Source organism: Etheostoma spectabile, chromosome 20 (genome assembly GCF_008692095.1).
Source record: "Etheostoma spectabile isolate EspeVRDwgs_2016 chromosome 20, UIUC_Espe_1.0, whole genome shotgun sequence".
In the NCBI taxonomy this organism is placed as follows: domain Eukaryota; kingdom Metazoa; phylum Chordata; class Actinopteri; order Perciformes; family Percidae; genus Etheostoma; species Etheostoma spectabile.
Window position 1 is genome coordinate 12,039,085 of NC_045752.1, and position 18,891 is coordinate 12,057,975.

The following is an 18,891-nucleotide window of genomic DNA, read 5'->3' on the forward strand; positions in this document are numbered from 1 at the left end:
TCTCTCAAAACTTCTGAACACTTAGAAAGTACTGCCCTTTGCTGTGCCAGTTTAAGGTATTATATAGCTTTTCCGCATTTAAAATGTCAAAAAACAACTAGACCTTTATTATATTGAGTTGTGTTCTTGGCTTCCAAAAATGTTTAAACCCAGAGAAAGCTGTCATTTTAATCAAAGATACGGTCCGTGTCATTTCGTCGCCTTCGCTGTCAATGGCATTGTGGTTGTCTGTCAGAAGCTGTTCTAAATTGAGATTTTATAAAGTTTTAAGCCACATTTTTACCATTCACTTTTTTAGATCTTGGTCATTAACTATACGCTACCGTCAAAAGTTTGGGGTAACTTACAAATTTCCATACCACTCCATTGTAGACAGAACACCAGCTGATCTGAGTGGGTGGCTGATCTTTAATGCAATATCTACATTGGCCATTATCAGCAACCATTCATCCAATGTTCCAAAGGCACATTTTGTTCACTAATCTGTTATCATTTAAAAAAAAAACTAACTGAGAAAACATTGGAGAACACTTTTGCAATTTTGTAAGCATATAACGTAATCTGAAAACTGCTACCCTGGTTAAAAAACAATGCAACTGCTCTCAACTGGTATTCCGTCTATAATGGAGTGCAATGGAAATTTCTAAGTGAAGTAGTGTATATTGGACCAGCAAGTTGACCAAAAAGCATCTTTTTTTGCTCTTTTATATATTTATGTATGCTATCCTCACTTTTGATAATATTGCCACTGTGGCACTTTCCTTTAAAGTATTTATTTAATAAGCTAATGTAGTTTGTTCATCGGGCAGGAGGTGGGTAATGCGTAATGAACTGTGTCCTACCGATTCTATGATGAGCTCACAGAGTCGGGGTCATCTGGAAGCCATTTCTACTTGTGCTTTCTCCCTCGTCTCATTTTAATCTCTCTGCAGCTCCACACCACCTCCTCCTCCCCTGCCGCCCCCACTCCCTGGGGAAGCCGGAGTTCAGTGACCGAGCTCCACGCACGTCAGCCCAGCATGGCACGCAAGCTCATCCATGCTCTGCTCCCCTAGCACGCAAAAACTCTACGGGATTAGAAACAAATATCTCTATACTGTCCATACTGTAATACATGAATCCTGTCCTGGGTGCCACATTAAGTGTAGATCTATCACGCAGCCTGCACACAGTGAAGAGGGAAACTGTCCAATCCAGGAGAAGTGTGGGAAAAGAGAAAAACATCCTAATAAGTTTCTATATTAATGATAATAAATGTGTCTGCAATTGCCTACAGGGTGACCTTCCTGAGCTTTGATGATATAACTCTCTTTTCTCAGTTACTTTATTTCTAGTTTAATATCCTAGTTTTTATATTTATGCAGAAATTTGAACTATAATTTCAAGCTGATCTGGGTATAAGTGCATGCAAGGACAACTTTCATTCCTCAGGATCTTGAAAGAAATGACTGTGTGCCACTTTGAAAGAACATTTCATATTTAAATTGCTAAATGTCTGGAACCCTGGATGGTAGAAGTGTGAAAAATGCATAGAGTGGGTGGTCGCTGAATTGGATCAAACCCCTAACCTTCAATGTGTGTTGCTTTATTCAACTACAACGCCACATCAAAGTGCAGTATGTGTAAGAAAATATTGTACTAAGGTTAAAACTCATATTTTTGGGAAGGGTCTAAATGCATGTCTTCATGGTTTAACCATAGATCTTAAATCATTTCACGAAAACAGTTTCCAAAAGTAGTGCTCTCCTCTTTTATGTGGGCTGTTTGATATTGCATACAGCAACATATCTTTGAGCACAGCAGCTATCAGAGATAACTAGATTGCTCAGGATTGTATTTTCTTTCTTTTACTCCAAATCTAAGTCAGCACAGGACATTGGACCTGCTGTGATACTGTAATTCACCTCATCTGACATCAGGTTGTCTGGGCCTGTCAGATGAGTGAAGACATGGAGGTTTTGACAAGTTCACAAACAAGGAATGGAATTCTCGATTACTCAATCTTGTTTTGTGTGACTGGGGTTCATTGTGCTGTGTGCGGTGAAATCTACATGTAATGCAATACATGCAGAGTGGTCCTAGTGTACAAATACATTGTCATGTTTTACCATATGAAACATTTAGACCACAAATCAGTCTGAGCATGGATTTAGACATTTTCTAAAAGGAAGATTTTTAAACTAAGTGCAATATTTTCACTTCACAACCATTTTGTTGGTGGATGAAATCATCAGTGTTCTACTATTGGATTATCTATAAAACATTTGCAAAACAGGCACATTACACAGCATGCATCAATAGACACTTTTGACAAGTAGTGCAACAAGGTGTAAAGACAACATTGACATATTATGACATTATAAAGTTGCTTCTGGGTGTGCGAATAGGCAAGCAAACACTTGCCTATTCGCACACCCAGAAGATAAGGACATTAACATTCAGAGCCATGTTTGTGGTAAATTAATTTTTCTCTTTTACACTTTTTAACATGATAACACCATGTGAAACAAACCTCTAAGAGCTGAACTCAACAGCACAGAGTTGAAATGGATCTTTTTTTTTGTATATATGTGAAAAAATACCTTTTGCATGTCTTTTCTCAGGCTTACTACAAACAAACAACAATCATGTCAGACAGTGACAATTTTTCCAAGTATCTCTCTTTCCTCATATTGTGGTCTGGCAAGCGAAAATGTTCTCATTTCAAACATCACCATCCCTAACTAGCAATGTCCGGTGGTTGCGTCCTGGCTGCCTGAGGTGGCTTTGGCCCAGAGGATGTTTTTGTTGGTCTGTTTACTGGTTTGTCAGGTTGTTTTTGGCTGCAGCTTTTTCAGTCTTGGCTCACCTTTGTTCGCTCAAGAAAAAAATAAAAATCTTCACTTTAATTACTGCATTCTCTCTACTCTTCCATTTTCCAAGTCCCACCAGCTCCCCAACTGCCTGTTGGACCCCTGGCTTTCCTCTCCTCGCTCCCCCCTCACACCCCAAAGCCCTATCCCCCTCCCCTCTTCCTTCCTCTCTGTTGGTGCTGTGCGTGACAGTAGCTCACTGAGAAGTGGAAATGAGACTAGTAAACAATGATTAGCTCCAGAGCCGGGACAGCCCGGTCTGCTATTGGCCCTGTCTCCACACAGCGAGTGCCCACCCGCCAGCACATGACATGCAGCGGCCCAGAGACCTTCCCCGCCTCCACCCCCCAGCCCAAAACCCCTTCCAACTACTCCCCCTCTCAGCCAGAGTCAACACAGGGTCAAGTCCAACCTTTCACAGCCAGGTTACAAGGGGTAATCACAGGCAAACACAGCAGCCACACGCAAAACGCACACATGACACCCCACCCACCCACCCACCCACCCACACAACCCGAGCCTCCACCCCTCCCACACACATACACACAAACTACAACCCCTCCTTCTCACCCTCCCTCCCTCCCGACAACCAACCACCCCTTCCTTAGCCACAAACCTGGCTCTAATTAGCGTGATGGGGATGCGAGTGGCCACATGTGTATGAGGAGCAGACTCAGGCGAGGAGGAGGAGGAGGAGGTAGTGGTGGTGGAGGGGAGGGGGGGGGATTCCCCCTATAGGAATAGAGAAGAGAAGAAACAGTCGTCCCCAGTGCAGGCAGTGTATTCGAAGACATTGCTATGTCTCTGGTTAACCGAGGAATCATTCTGGAGGCTTTGGTGCTGAGCCACACCGCATTTCTCAAGACAAACAGCTCTCAGGCAGAGCTCTAAAACAGCAAAACTCTCAACATCTGTAAAAGACTGTTTAAAGACCCTTATTGTGAAAGAATGACACATAACACATAATGTAGTTACACTTAAGTTAACTTTATGGTGAATTAGCACATGGTTAATGTTCTATTTGACTAATGCTGCATATATAGTTTAACGTTCTCCTGTGTCCTTGATTTTATCATTTGTTTCAACAATAGGTCAATAAATTGGACCCATAACTCAGTATCAATAATTAATAACCACATTTTTGAAAAGTTAATTAGTCATTAATTAGTATCATTTTCTGCCCCCATTCCTCACCCATCCTCCTCCTTTCCTGGTGATATTAACTGACTGTGCTTGTGTGGTAGTAAAGTCTCTGTCCCTCTGACTTAGTGCCTTGCTTCGGAAATGTTTTAGTACTTTCAATTAAGGTCATTACCTCCCTGCAAAAATAAACTTCACAGTTGGTGGGAAAACAAGAAACCCATTTAGCCTTCTGCAAAGAGAGAGGGAATGTTTGCCATGGGAATTCACATCACTTTGAACTGTAAGTTTAACAGAATCAACAGAACAAAGATTTCCATGAGTCCTATTTATAAAGAATGCCAGATTTGCATCTATTTATCTATCTATCTATCTGACAGAATATTTAAGAAAAAAAATATTCACCTAATGTGATTGTGCAACTATAACAACACAGAGCTTGTGATTTATTACCTGAGGCATAGAAATTAAATATGACCAAGATTTGGCCTCAGATTTACCTTTTTGTCCTCAGTTTAATGTGCTTTCCCCATATTGTTGGGGATTCAAGCTTGAAAGGAGAATCACTGTTGGGGTCACTGAAGGCTGAAGTTTGTTATGGTATGATGCAACCTAGCAAAAAACTGCAGCTCATGTGTTTGGAAAAAAACAAGATCTTGAAGAAAAATTCAAGTATCAATATTTCATGGCTTGTCCACACTGCGTTACTGTGCTAGTTTGTGATGTGATTTCAGTGAAATTATTTTTCCATTGTCAGATGCCCTTTACTGTAATAGGAATAATCAGTCTAATTAAAAATGATTGTGATATTTCAATAGGGATCACTGATATGCATGTAGCCTATGTGATATTTTGGAATTTGCTATTATATCTGAGGTGTGATTTTTATTTGTTAATGTACAATCGCAAATGTGACATTTCGTAGTGGGCTTACTGTTTATTGTCTTCCCTATTAAGTCTTCAAATTAAAATGTTGCGATAAAGCTATAAACGTTCAAATCCTATATAAATGCGGTCGGCTGAGACTCTTTGGAGTCGGGCTGTGGTGCGCAATCTTCTCTCAACTTTTTCTTTAGGAATGACATTTTATGACAAACCAACACAGAATCTGCGGATAAAAACAAAAACAAAATGACAACATACACTTCTGAAATCACTGAATTGATCACTATAGACTAGACATACATTCATAGTCATTAAAGACACGGAAAACTAATCAGTTTGTATTAAGCCTCCTAAGCATTCTAAGCAGACCAAAAGTCAGGGTAAAAGGAAAGGAAAGGTGAAAATAAACAGATTTTGTATCAACTCACTCAAGAGTTAGACAACCCGTATGCAAACAGTTTTTTGCGCCCGCTGAGCGCTGTGCAGCCAGAAAATAAACCATGTTAGAAAGATACACTTTGAGACGTGCAAACTCTGCCAGTCCTCCAATTAGTAAAACAAATTGGCTTGACACGTTTCCTACTGAATCGGACACTAGTTGCTGACTCTTTATTTCTCTGCAGTGGACGGTGGTCGTTCACGCTGCACGCTCACGGTGTCCCTCGACGCTCACAAGCGCGTGCCTCCAACAGCGAGCGACAACAGAGAGATGATACAGCGGGGTCTGCAGGACTACCACAATGGGAGGAGTATGAAAGTTACCCTGAGCCCTGCCCACCAACTGCAAAACATATAAGACGCTGGAGTGGAGCATAAAGCAGGCACTTAAGCTTTAAATCTTGATGAAAAGACTGACTAAAGACCAAAATAATCACCTTAACTCACGACTTTTAATCAGTTATTTTTAGTTTCTTATCACTATGACCTATTATAAAGTATTTGATTGACCCTGATACCTGAATTATTTTTTTCTCATCTGATATGGAAATATTGATTTGTTTCTTCTAAACACACTGAACTGAACTGAACAGACTTTGGTGAAAAGATTTCTTTTTTTTTTGAGGTACAAGTGTGCAGAAAAATCTGTCACAATGGCACTGGACACAGAGTTTGGTGTGAAGGGCAGCAGCATCATCAGGGAATGGAGTGGACAGGTCCAGCCTGCTCTGGTCGCCTCCTTCGTTTTCCTCTTCTGCCTGGAAGCCTGTCTGTGGGTCAGGAACCTTAGGCTCAAGAGAAGACTGCCGGGGCCCTTCGCCTGGCCAGTGGTCGGCAACGCCATGCAACTGGGCCAGATGCCTCACATCACCTTTGCCAAGCTAGCCAAAAAATATGGCAATGTGTACCAGATACGGCTGGGCTGCAACGACATTGTGGTTCTGAATGGAGACAGGGCGATACGTGAGGCTCTCATACGGCACAGCACAGAGTTTGCAGGCAGACCAAACTTTGCCTCTTTTCAGATGATCTCTGGAGGCAGGAGTGTGACATTTACTAATTATGGCAAACAGTGGAAAGCACACAGGAAAATAGCCCAGTCCAGCCTCAGAGCTTTTTCCTCTGCAAACTCTCAGACCAAAGAAGCCTTTGAGCAACACGTTACAGCTGAGGCCATGGAATTGGTGCAGACATTTTTGAGACACAGCACTGATGGACGGTATATCAACCCTGGTCATGAATTTACAGTAGCTGCTGCTAATACCATGTGCGCTCTCTGCTTTGGGAGGCGATACGGACATGACGACCTGGAGTTCAGGACCTTATTAAAAAAGTTGGACAAGTTTGGGGAGACAGTGGGGGCGGGTAGCTTGGTAGATGTCATGCCCTGGCTTCAGTCCTTCCCTAACCCAGTCCGCAGTGTCTATGAAAACTTTAAAAACCTCAACGAGGAGTTTTTTGCCTTTGTGAAAGAGAAAGTGACGCAGCACAGAGAGTCCTTTAACCCCAATGTGACCCGGGACATGAGTGACGCCATCATCAATGTGATAGAGCACCGACAGGACAGTGGACTGACCAAAGAGTTTGTTGAAGCAACAGTCACAGATCTGATTGGAGCAGGTCAAGACACTGTGTCAACTATCATGCAGTGGATCCTCCTGCTCCTGGTCAAACACCCAGAAATGCAAGCCAAACTGCAGAAGCTCATTGACAAAGTAGTAGGCCCAGACAGACTGCCATCAATTGAGGACAGAAGCAGCCTGGCCTACCTGGACGCCTTCATCTACGAGACCATGCGCTTCACCAGCTTTGTCCCCCTCACCATCCCACACTCCACAACCTCAGATGTCACTATCGAGGGTTTCCACATCCCCAAAGACACGGTTGTCTTTATCAATCAGTGGTCCGTCAACCATGACCCCCTGAAGTGGAAGGACCCTCACATTTTTGACCCTGCACGCTTCCTTGATGAAAACGGGGCCCTCGTTAAGGACATAACCAACGGTGAGATGATTTTTTCCATGGGTAAAAGACGCTGCATCGGCGAACAGATCGCAAAGGTGGAAGTGTTTTTATTCATAGCTGTCCTGCTGCACCAGTGCAGCTTTGAAAGCAACCCATCTGTGCCTCTCACTCTTGACTGCTCGTATGGGCTCACGCTGAAGCCCCTCCAATTCTTTGTCAGCGCCAAGCTCAGGGGAAAGCTGCTGGGTTTAGTTTCCCCAGCATGAACAGCATGTCCCAAGACTGTGACTCAAGGCCAGCTAACACTTTTCCACCAATGACATTTAACAGTGAGTATCAACATGCCTGCACTAAATCCTACTGTTGTATGATTTTCATATTTAATAATAATATTTAATGGGTATCTTAACACAGTCTTATTTGAATGATTGTTGGCGCAGAGCTGAGAACATGATGTCAAAGATGCAATACTAGCTCCAGGTAGAATTCAAGGTTGTGGACTGTTGGAATCAATGTAAAGGTATTAAATTTCTGCTTTACAAAATACTCTATACTTGATCAGATTTTGTATATAATTCTGAGTTGTGAGCTTGTTTTACATCCACAATTGAGCATGTACATGTATAGTGTGTATGCAAGAAATAGCTACATCCCTTAAATGTCAATTTAAACTAATATAATTGTATTCAAAATGCTTGTGAATGTTATAGTCACTTGATGACTTCTTGTTCTCATTTGTAATATGTAAGATTATATTTAACCTTTGTCACATAAAGCAGTTACAATTTGTTTTTTATAATTTCATATTTCAGTTATGACAATAAATGTAATAATGTTTAATGTATTTCACTATCTACTGTACTCAAAGCATATGAACACATTAAACAAAGAATGCCGATCAAAGTGGAGGAAAAAGGCTGGCATATTTGTGAAGGGGCTATGCTCCGGGAACCCTTCACAAACTTTATGCAACCAGAGTTCAGTTTTTCTGTACACTGCAGCAACCCCGTGCCACAAACACAAGTCTCACCAGTACAAAAAAATGTGCATCAAATTTCTTTCACTCCTTGGGCATTCTCAAAAACATGTTTGTTTACAAAGTCCCTTTTTCAAAGCTACATGGATCCCATGGTCACTGCACTCTCTTTAAGCCTCTGCATTCAGGAATTGATATTACAATGCCCAAGGGATGTGTTTCTCTGCCTTGAATGTTTAAGCATACCTCATAGAGGATATTTTGTTATCAATGTGTTGGCTTTACATGATAGAAAAATAAGCTATATCTAAAATTAATAAAATGAATTGTTAATGCTCAATGTGTCCTGTTTAATTGTCACTTAGCTTTTAGAGTTTGGCTAAACAGGCAAAATCTCACAATATTCCTTTAAACCTGCAAAGCAAGGTGTGACTATGAACTACTTTCTTAGCTGGTCTTGGCACTGGTAGATATGTGCCAACAATGGGATATTAGGCACCACCACGGTTTAGATGTCTTTCATTGCTCAAAATAGAAACCTCTCAAATACTTGACTTGTAGCTAAACAATACTAAAACCAAAGCTGAGGCCGTTTTAAGTTCCTCATTTTGCTGCACAAGCACCAACATAAGCATATTTATTCCTACAATGATTTCTTTATAAAAGTATTTTGATGCAACTACACAAAGTAACAGCTACATTCTCTCAGTAACCTTTGCTTAAAGGCTATGACTGTATTCCAATACTTACTTGTATGTACATTTCATGGAGAATAATTAATTGTACTGTTTGTATCTGTTCAGAGTTTGGATCTGAAGCTCTCAGCTTTCATGATGATACCCCAGAGCCTTTTTCCCTGTATGGTTATAATTAACAGCTTGGCTGTAAATAATAAAAAACAAATCATTTTTAAAAATGGGCACAGAACATCCATAGGAAACTCCACTGGAAAAAACAATCAACTCCAGCTTATTGACTATTACTTACACTATGTGCTACCACTTCCATCCATTCCATCACATTACTAAAGTGCATCATTTTCAAACACTGACAACTTTGTATAAGCTATTTTATGAAAAATACATCTCAGGGCACACATGGTGTGTAGAGCTGATTATATTTTAAAAGTGTTATAGTAATCTCTGTTATATTCTTGGGCAACAAAACTTTAAATCGGTAGGTTTTGGCTACAGGCCATATTACAGTGAATAGGTGTACTCTTTTTTTTCAGCCTACAAGGGTAGGAAGGAGGCCTGAGTGGGACAAGTAAGGTCTACAGGCTGTGGTCAAAATGGGAGGGGAGAGATAATAAAAAAAAGTTGCTGACCCCTCCCACAATAGAGATACATATAAGAGAAGTGTTAAGGCTTGAACCTGATCTAGTTCTTCTCACTAGCTTCTGTGGTAGAGCGGTGAAACAGTGTTGCTTGGAGTTCTTTTATTTACTTAGGCTTATTTATTTAGTCTTTTTGTCAGTCTGATTATGATATAGGTTGAGAAATCTAAAATAATTAGTATTTTCATGTATGTAAGACTTCACAAAGAAAGAGCACCTGAAACGATCCCCCAGTTTTAGTAAAAACTTGCCTTGCCTTTTTTATTGGACGCAGTGGATGACAGACAAACTACAGGATAACACAATGGCTCAAATGGACACAGAGTTTGGTGTGAAGGGCAGCAGTTTCATCAGGGAATGGAGTGGACAGGTCCAGCCTGCTCTGGTCGCCTCCTTTGTTTTCCTCTTCTGCCTGGAAGCCTGTCTGTGGGTCAGGAACCTTAGGCTCAAAAGAAGACTGCCGGGGCCCTTCGCCTGGCCAGTGGTCGGCAACGCCATGCAACTGGGCCAGATGCCTCACATCACCTTTGCCAAGCTAGCCAAAAGATATGGCAATGTGTACCAGATACGGCTGGGCTGCAACGACATTGTGGTTCTGAATGGAGACAGGGCGATACGTGAGGCTCTCATACAGCACAGCACAGAGTTTGCAGGCAGACCAAACTTTGTCTCTTTTCAGGCTATCTCAGGGGGGAAAAGTATGACTTTCAGTAATTACAGCAAACAGTGGAAGATGCACAGGAAAATTGCTCAATCAACGATCAGAGCATTCTCATCTGCCAACAGCCAGACCAAAAAAGCCTTTGAGCAGCAAATTGTGGCTGAAGCCACAGAGCTAGTTGAGATTTTCCTCAAACTCAGTGCTCAGGGCCAGTATTTCAACCCTGCTCATGAGCTGACAGTAGCTGCAGCAAATGTAATCTGTGCCTTGTGCTTTGGAGAACGTTATGGACATGATGATGTTGAGTTTAGAGCCTTGTTACACAAGGTAGATAAGTTTGGAGAGACAGTAGGGGCTGGCAGCTTGGTGGATGTAATGCCATGGCTTCAGTCTTTCCCCAATCCAGTCCGCAGCATGTTCAAGAACTTCAAAGACCTGAATAAAGAGTTCTTTGGGTTTGTCCATAACAAGGTGCAGGAGCACAGAGAGACATTTGATCCAGAGGTAACGAGGGATATGAGTGATGCCATTATTGGTGTGATTGACAAGACTTACAGTGACAACGGCCTCACCAAAGGCCACACAGAAGGTACGGTGTCAGATCTGATTGGTGCAGGTCTGGATACTGTCTCCACCGCTATTCACTGGATTCTCCTTCTGCTGGCTAGACACCCTGAGATACAAACCAAACTCCATGAGCTCCTTGACAAAGTGGTGGGGAGAAACAGGTTGCCGTCTGTTGATGACAGAAGCAGCCTGGCCCACCTGGATGCATTCATCTACGAAACCATGCGCTTCACTAGCTTTGTCCCCATCACCATCCCCCATTCCACAACCTCAGACGTCACCATCGAAGGGCTTCACATCCCCAAAGACACGGTGGTCTTCATCAATCAGTGGTCCATCAATCACGACCCACTGAAGTGGAAGGATCCACATATCTTTGACCCATTGCGTTTCCTGGATGAAAAGGGCTCCCTAGACAAGGATCTCACAAACAATGTTATGATCTTTTCTGCAGGGAAGAGAAGATGTATTGGGAACCAGATTGCCAAAGTTGAAATATTTTTGTTCTTTGCAATTCTACTCCATCAATGTAGCTTTGAGAAAAGTGCTCATGAGGACCTGTCCTTAGACTGCTCCTATGGTTTAACACTAAAGCCTTTGAATTACAAGATTACTGCCAAACTCAGGGGAGAATTACTCAAAGGCGAATAAAAGTGTTGTAAAAGTGGTTATCCAATAAAGAACAGCAATGCAATTTAAGGTATGTGTTCTAAAATAAATATCTATGCCTTGTATCACAGATGAATTGTCTGTAATGAGCTTTAACTAACCCCAAATATGCAAATGATAAGCATTCTTTCTTCTACTAACATTTAAAATTGTGACTGGCAAGCAATATAATCATTCAATTTGTTACAAGTTGCCAGATAACGTATTAAAAGTAAAACTTTGAAAAACTGTGACTGACTAAGAAAATGTAAATATATCTGGCTCTGTCACATCAAGTAAGAAAAAATGTAATGAAAGCTTTTGATTTGTTTGCCAAAAACCACAATTCATAATAAACCTTAAGTATGTATTGTTATTTTTATGAGGGTAAATAGCGGAATCACCCTAAATAGCAATATAAACCAGTGGCGATGAATGATTTTCACTTTTTGTAAGCATTTTGTTTTTCTCGCTGATGGGGAGAAATCACATGCCAGCTGTGTGGTCTCAACAGAGCAGTAATTTACCCAGACTCATTTATTTTCCCATGTATTGACCTTTTTCATGTTTGAGCTTAATACAAATACAGTGTGCAAGTCACCTACAGTCACATGCTCTTAAATCATGCATAATACTGTTGTATTCTGATAATAACTCATATGTAATATATGCTGAAAGCCTTACAGAACTTGCTATAGGCTATTATGGCACACTGCATTGTAACTGAATAGCAAGCTGTGTAGGATATCTAAATAATGTTTTGCATGATGAACATGACCCAGTGTGATACACTCTGTACTGTACAATGTACATTAAACAATTTGTATGGATTTCTAACTGAACCTGTGGGGTGTATCAGTCAGAGAAGCCAAAGTGTTGACAACCGCAGAGGCCAGAGAGGTCAAAGAAGTAATAATAGATCATGATGTCTCAGTGTTGTTGTGAAAGATTAATATGGGTTACAGTCAGGCCCTGCATGCTCTTGTTCTCCAGTCCTTACAAGCAGGCTGCGACTCAGTACATCAGTACAGGCAACAGTAGGCAGCCTCAAGGTTCACTCGTCAATATTTTACACGGAGCGCGGTGTACTTTTGACTGCCGTGTCTTTTTTCTTCTTCTGAACAAGCACATTCAGTTTCAGTCAAGTCAATGTTATCTTCCATGTATCAATACACAGAGCAGTTCTTCTTTTAACATCATTTTAAATACAATGTGTGAAATAGTAAAGACTAGAGTTGTAAAAAATTACAAATTTGGCATTAGGGAACAGGAAACATATTGAGTTCATTAAATCACCTTAACAATGCGATATTAAGCAATATTTGTCAGCCTTGTCTGCAGAGGAGTACTTTTACGTGCATTTTGCTGATAATACTTCTGTACTTAGGGGATATTTTGAAAGAGAGGCTTTGACTCTTTTCTTTTTACATTGTTGCATTGTTACTTTTACTTAAGTATGATCTGAGTTCTTTTCCACACAAACTCATATACCAAAGCAATGATTACCAGACATTTTTCATGGCCGTCAAATGCTGCTTACTGGCATTTAACTGGACATGACCCACCTGTGTTTGTACTAGTGTCTGCCATGGTGACTGAAGTTCCCATTATCACCTTCAATATCATAGGATTTACAGTTGCAATCATATGAGATCTATCTACACCAACAAATGTAGTCAACAACCTCCTGAAAATTCTCCCGACTTAACTTTATTTTGGGAAAACTAAAACAGCCCAATGCATATATCCTAACATGTATCTTTGCTGTAAGTATTGTACATAAATATTAGTTTAAGTGTGGGTCAGCAGTTTATCTCTTCCATACGCCCTCTTCCTTTTATCTCCCCGTCCTTGCCACATTGGAACATTTCCTCAGTAAGTGGTCCTATGCTCTGGAGTCTACCTGTGTACTTGCAGGAGCAGCATCGTGGCTGAATTAAGATGGAGGCTTGTTTTCACTGAGGTTAATACAGATCAGGCTGAAGATAGTCTACACAGCAATAGGCTCTCTATCCTTCTTTCTTTGCTCTGACACCCAAAGGACCCTGGAGGGAGGAATGGGCTGCCTAACCTCCCCCGTTTCCATCACTGCTTCCCAAAACATCCTTAAAATGTGTCCAGCTGAAAGACTCCCTTTCACCCCAAGTCACCCTCTCCCAGCTCCACATACCCCGCAGCCTTTGAGCTGCGGCGTTTCACTCCTTAAAGGAAAACAGAAAAGTGTACAAGCTGAGGTTATTCACATTCTGCACGTACACGGAGCCACAGAGTGACCTCCCACAAGGTTCTCTCCGCTACCACAAGACACAGCTCAGCACTCTATCCAAAACCCCCTCTCATCTACTAAAGGTTTGACATGCAAACTGCAGTCACTGCTTGGTAGATGACAAACAGTGAGGTAGAATTACTTGGAAGCAGACAAATGCAATCCTCCAGAAAATCTCTTTCTCTGTCCCCTGCCATCATCTGCTGCAACACAGCGGAACATTGTGTCTGAGCTGGAAATGGCCCCATGCTGTATTCAGTCAGTCTTTCCTATAACGCAGCCCTCAACACCAAAACACTGACCACAGCTTGATTCAAAATCCAAAATGTTGCAGACAAATAATATGACTTTAATTCAGCATGCTCTTCGTTCTGACCCAAAGCATCTAACATCAAAGCAGATCATTAATCATTCAGGGGAGAAAATGGAAGTAAGTATCCCAGTATATATTTTTCTTTGAATAACAATAACCAATAGTTATGTGTAGTATATGTGTAGGGAAAAAAGATGAAGACTATGAATCAACTTTTTCCCAAAAAGCACACTGGGAAAGCCTAGGTGAAATTTCCCACAAGTCAAATAACCGTCATTTCCTACAGGTCAACATACAATCAGTCTCTCCTTTGTTTATTTACAGTAGCAAATAATCCCAATCCTACCCTAAACTGAGGGTCCATGTTTTAAAAGACTGTCAGAGCACGTTGAAATATACAAAGAATTAAATTTGGTCCAAAACCAAATGTCATTTGAATTCTGATTTAGTGTAATACATTCCACAGTGTATGTGTGATGTTCCATTTGTTAACTCACAAAAATGTTTCCCCTTTTGAAACCCCCTGTAGAATTGTGTCATAGACATAATCACTAAGTAGGAGTTACAATAATATTCCAGTTGACATTATAATCAAGTCATACCACCTTTAAAGGGATGGTTCAAAATTTTGGACATAAGACCTTATTTCCAAGTTAGCCGGTGTGTTTTTTATTAGTGGAGATAGTTTTCAACACTTTTCATCCAGTCCTTCCAGTTGCAGAGTTCGCTGGTGTTAGGCTAGCGCAAGTCAACAGTATCTGCTAGCCTGCCATTAAAAACAGTCTTACCCACTCCACAGTACACCAAAGTCAAATAAATTATAAGACTATTGATGTAAATGCCTGTTGATAGAATTATGTTCACTGACATGGAGTACAACAATTAGTGACTATTCACTTCATGGTTTTGGAATACATCACGCAACCATCATGAGACATGTGAAGTGAACCTTTTCAATAAACAATTACCCAACTCATTATTATAGGGCGGGATTTGTTAGTGCTTGTTGTTTTGTCCGTGCCGAGGATTGTTTTGGAGCGAAGGCCAGGAAAGGACCTTTGATATAAAATAACACAATGTGAAGTTCCCATTTGCCACATTTCTTTCCATATAACAAACAATTGTTTTTCAGGAAGTGCAGGAGGAAGTGATCCGTGATGGTCAGATGGAGAACACGACGAACATGTGGTTTTTGTTCATGGATGGGAGTTTACATCACGATCTGACACAGTCACTCATATTAACTGTCTTTAAGTGGGCATTTTCGGTTAGTATGGAAACACAGCAACCCTGTCTACTATGATTTATGTTAAATGGCTATGTTGACTGCAAGTGCAGGAAGCACCGATGTTCACAGAATGGAGTGAGACGAGAAGGGCGTGGAGGCTATCAGCGGTGGAAAAGTTTGCGCCTCTTCTCCTCTAGTCTGTCATCCATCCCTAAGACATGCTGATATGGAGTCTGAGGTTGTGTCTGTGTACTCTGCACAGAAGTGATGTGGCAACCCACAGTTGCACCATTCACATTCTTTGGTGTCTAAACAGCTGTACTTTCCATCAAGAACAGGACTCAGATAGACACACTACACAAAAAACTCCCTTTTTACCTGCTAAAACCTAGAAAGCAATTGAGAGGCAAAGTCCCTCCCCTTCCGGTGGACCACGATGGGACCTAATTTCAGAAAAAAGATGTACGGTAGTGAATAAGGAGAGACTAAATGTTTTTTGATCCTGTTTGAGGTGAACCATGGATCAGTTTAAAAGATCATTTTTCAAGTCAAGAAAGTCTCAGTTTGTAGTAAAGTTTGTACTATTTGTAAGTTTGTACTATTTTCTCACACAAGCAACGAATCTTGCTTGTTCTCTTGCTTCTTGGCTGATAAAAAGACGCTGGATGAAGTACATCAAGTAAGATAACGTTACATGTGTTGTGGAAAATAGCTAAGTTTGCAAGCTAGCAACCAAGCCGAGTATCAAGCAAGGTGATGTATTTTGTGTGAGACGAGATATGTACTAGAGCAGTTTCACACAAAACTAAGTGGTACTATTAGATTAGATTAGATTAGGTTATACTTTATTCATCCCACAACGGGGAAATTTAGTTGTTCCAGCAGCAGGATTTTTTTCAATAACAGCAAAAAAAACAAAAACACACAAGCAAGTAAGCACACAAGAAATACAGGCAAACAATAGACAATGATTATATGGTAGACTGAGTAAGCAAAATGGTGTCAAATAAAGGTATTTTAAAGTGCGGTTGCCATGATACAAGAAACAATATTGCAGTGTAAGTGACGTTAAAATTAAATTGAATGTGTAATTAGAGTAATGAAGCAAGAGTCGGTAGCATCATTTAAATTATATTAACCTGTGACCATAAATATTGAAAAGTAAGTACTTGTAATAAAATAATATAAATACCGATATTAAAGATAAACAGAAAGTGTGTGGTGTAGATGGGAGAAAAACAGGAACAGAAACTACAACATTGTCAGGTAGTGCAGGTGTTGTGACAAACCTACAACAAACTGAGACTTTCCTTAATTGCAAAATTATCTTTTAAATTGACGAACATCATATATGCAATTCATGGCTCAATTCAAACAAGATCAAAAGAATAATTAGTCTCTCCCCATTTACTACCATACCAATTTATTCTGAAATAAGGTCCTATGATGTCCACCCGGAAGGGGAGGGACTTTGCTTATCTATCTATAGTATGTCTCCTACAAACAGCTTGTGATCTCATCTATCTCATGATAAATAAGTTCTGGTGGAGCTTCAGAGTGAATATCTGGTACTTCCCTATAGGTCCAGGAAGCACCTTCAAGAGCCCATCAATCCTGAGCATTGTCAGAGACAGTTGTGTCTGCTCAAGACAATAACATTCTACTGGCACCAGTCTTGTGTAACCCAGACTGGGACCTCTGGAATTTTGTTTGGAAGAGAAAGAAATAAATTAGTTTATTGCTCTGTGTATTTTTTAAAGTAACATGAGAACGTTGGAAACAATCAACAGAGTGATATTCCATACCTAAGTGGGATAGAGACTTGAAGATGAACTAGAAGTCGTGCAAATAAATGCAACTTTTGACTATTTTTCAAAAGTCATGTTTTTAATGAACTCTTCCACACCAAACTTACTTGGTGCCCGGAGGTATTGTCGTATTGAAATAGAAATGGCCTTCACCAAACTGTTGCCACAAAATTGAAAGCCACAATTGTAAAATACAGTCTGCTGTAGCTTTACGTTTTCTATTCATTTGACCAAAGGGATGATGCCCAAACCATGAAAAACAGTCCAAATGCAAGTTCACAAGAGGAAGTCGAAAATGGTGTCTGAATATTTTTGGCCACATAGTGTATAACAGACAATAAATGGTTCTTAGTCTGAACATTGACGTCTGAGTCGATGGCAGTCCAAGAATGTGTGTCTGTGGTCTGAAACAGTGGCCTTGGCACAGTGCAGAGGGTAATCATCTGAATCCACAGTGAATATGTAATGTTTTCTAATCACCGGTAAGAATAAGAGAGCAACATATTACCATAATTGACATATAGGTTAATCAAGATGTGGTCTTTCTTATACATTGTTTTGGAGAAATGAAAGAACAGACAGGCAGAACTGTCTTTGTGTAATAGTCATTATTTCATTGTTGATAATCGTCATGAACAATGCAGAATTAATAAAAAAAGTAATGGCTTTGCATCTGTCATAACCTTCCTCTGTTTTGTAGTGTCTGTATATGAAATTCTAGCTGATGTATTGGGATGTGAAATATTTTGTAACAATCTCCCTGATAAAAAAAGACACATGCTCCCACAAGCTACCCATAAATCAGCTTTTCCGCTGTGGCAGAACCCCTGTCCTTGCATCCTTCGCTTTCACGCCATCCCACTTTAAGCTCTTTTCTTGGCTATGCTTTATGCAAGACCAAAAATAATTTGGCAATAAGCTATTTGCGTTCGTAGGGATTCATTTTCAGTTGTTTTTACATTCTCCTTTTGTAGTGGGCTCTGATTGCTGTCAGAATGTCCCCACTCACATAGAGAAGAACGGTTTGCTGGAGCTGACCACTCTGCTGAAAATACTTTGCTCTGTTCAGACTTGGGACAGTCTGAGATGTTTCATTTCAGTTGCTGTTATCCTAAACGACAATTTCAACGTCTAAGTGCTTATTTTGAGGGGGTTCACTTTCACTGAAAAAAATGAAAATGTGGACTACACATTTTTTTTTTTTTTTTTAATTCTTACTATAGATATTAGGTAAATATGCTCATACATATTATATGGTATATACTTTTTGTATAAGGATTTTTTTATAAGGTTCTGATAAAAAATTCAGCAACAACACTTTGATGATGAAGCTACTTTAGGAGTAAGTATCTGGAGCTCAATTCTGTTCATGTGGACACACATAGAGGCTAAGACACTGTGTACTCTATGCTTTATTTAGCAAGTGTTAGCTTCATGACAACACACAGGGTACATAAGCAGTCCTCATACACCAGGAGAGATCAACATCCCATGGACAGTTTGTCTCTTTCTGCCTATCTGTGTGGCTAACCTAGCTCAGTGCTCTCTGAATCTGTTGATCATGTGAGTGTTGAGGAGCCAGATATTAATAAAAAACTGTTGAATAAATGTGTTACCCATAACTGAAGCTGCAAATTAAACAGACCAAACAGAGTTCAATAATTGAATCAATCATCTACAGCCTGTTTCTTTGGGACACACAGCTCCACATATATTCAATTAGACAAGCATCCCACATTTCCTGGAGAACAGATGTTGACAGGATGTCAAATATGCAGGTGTGGGTTACTCTGCAAGTTTCATCACAC

General features: G+C 40.4%; 2 protein-coding genes and 1 long non-coding RNA gene across 3 annotated transcripts; 2 read left to right on the forward strand and 1 right to left on the reverse strand.

The window, feature by feature from the left end:
- Window positions 1–2,500: 2,500 nt before the first annotated feature.
- On the reverse strand, window positions 2,501–9,828 carry LOC116670574 (uncharacterized). Its single transcript, XR_004327058.1, has 3 exons — window positions 9,676–9,828; window positions 4,701–4,704; window positions 2,501–2,512 (listed from the first exon to the last, which is right to left on the reverse strand). It is a non-coding gene; the product is annotated as an uncharacterized LOC116670574 (long non-coding RNA).
- cyp1c1 (cytochrome P450, family 1, subfamily C, polypeptide 1) lies at window positions 5,691–8,596 on the forward strand. Its single transcript, XM_032501146.1, has one exon. The coding sequence runs from the start codon at window positions 5,969–5,971 to the stop codon at window positions 7,544–7,546; it is 1,578 nt and encodes a 525-aa protein (XP_032357037.1). The 5' UTR covers window positions 5,691–5,968; the 3' UTR covers window positions 7,547–8,596.
- Window positions 9,636–12,305, forward strand: LOC116670567 (cytochrome P450 1B1-like). The gene is made up of 2 exons (XM_032501144.1): window positions 9,636–9,676; window positions 9,873–12,305. The coding sequence occupies exon 2, from the start codon at window positions 9,897–9,899 to the stop codon at window positions 11,469–11,471; it is 1,575 nt and encodes a 524-aa protein (XP_032357035.1). The 5' UTR covers window positions 9,636–9,676; window positions 9,873–9,896; the 3' UTR covers window positions 11,472–12,305.
- Window positions 12,306–18,891: the final 6,586 nt, after the last annotated feature.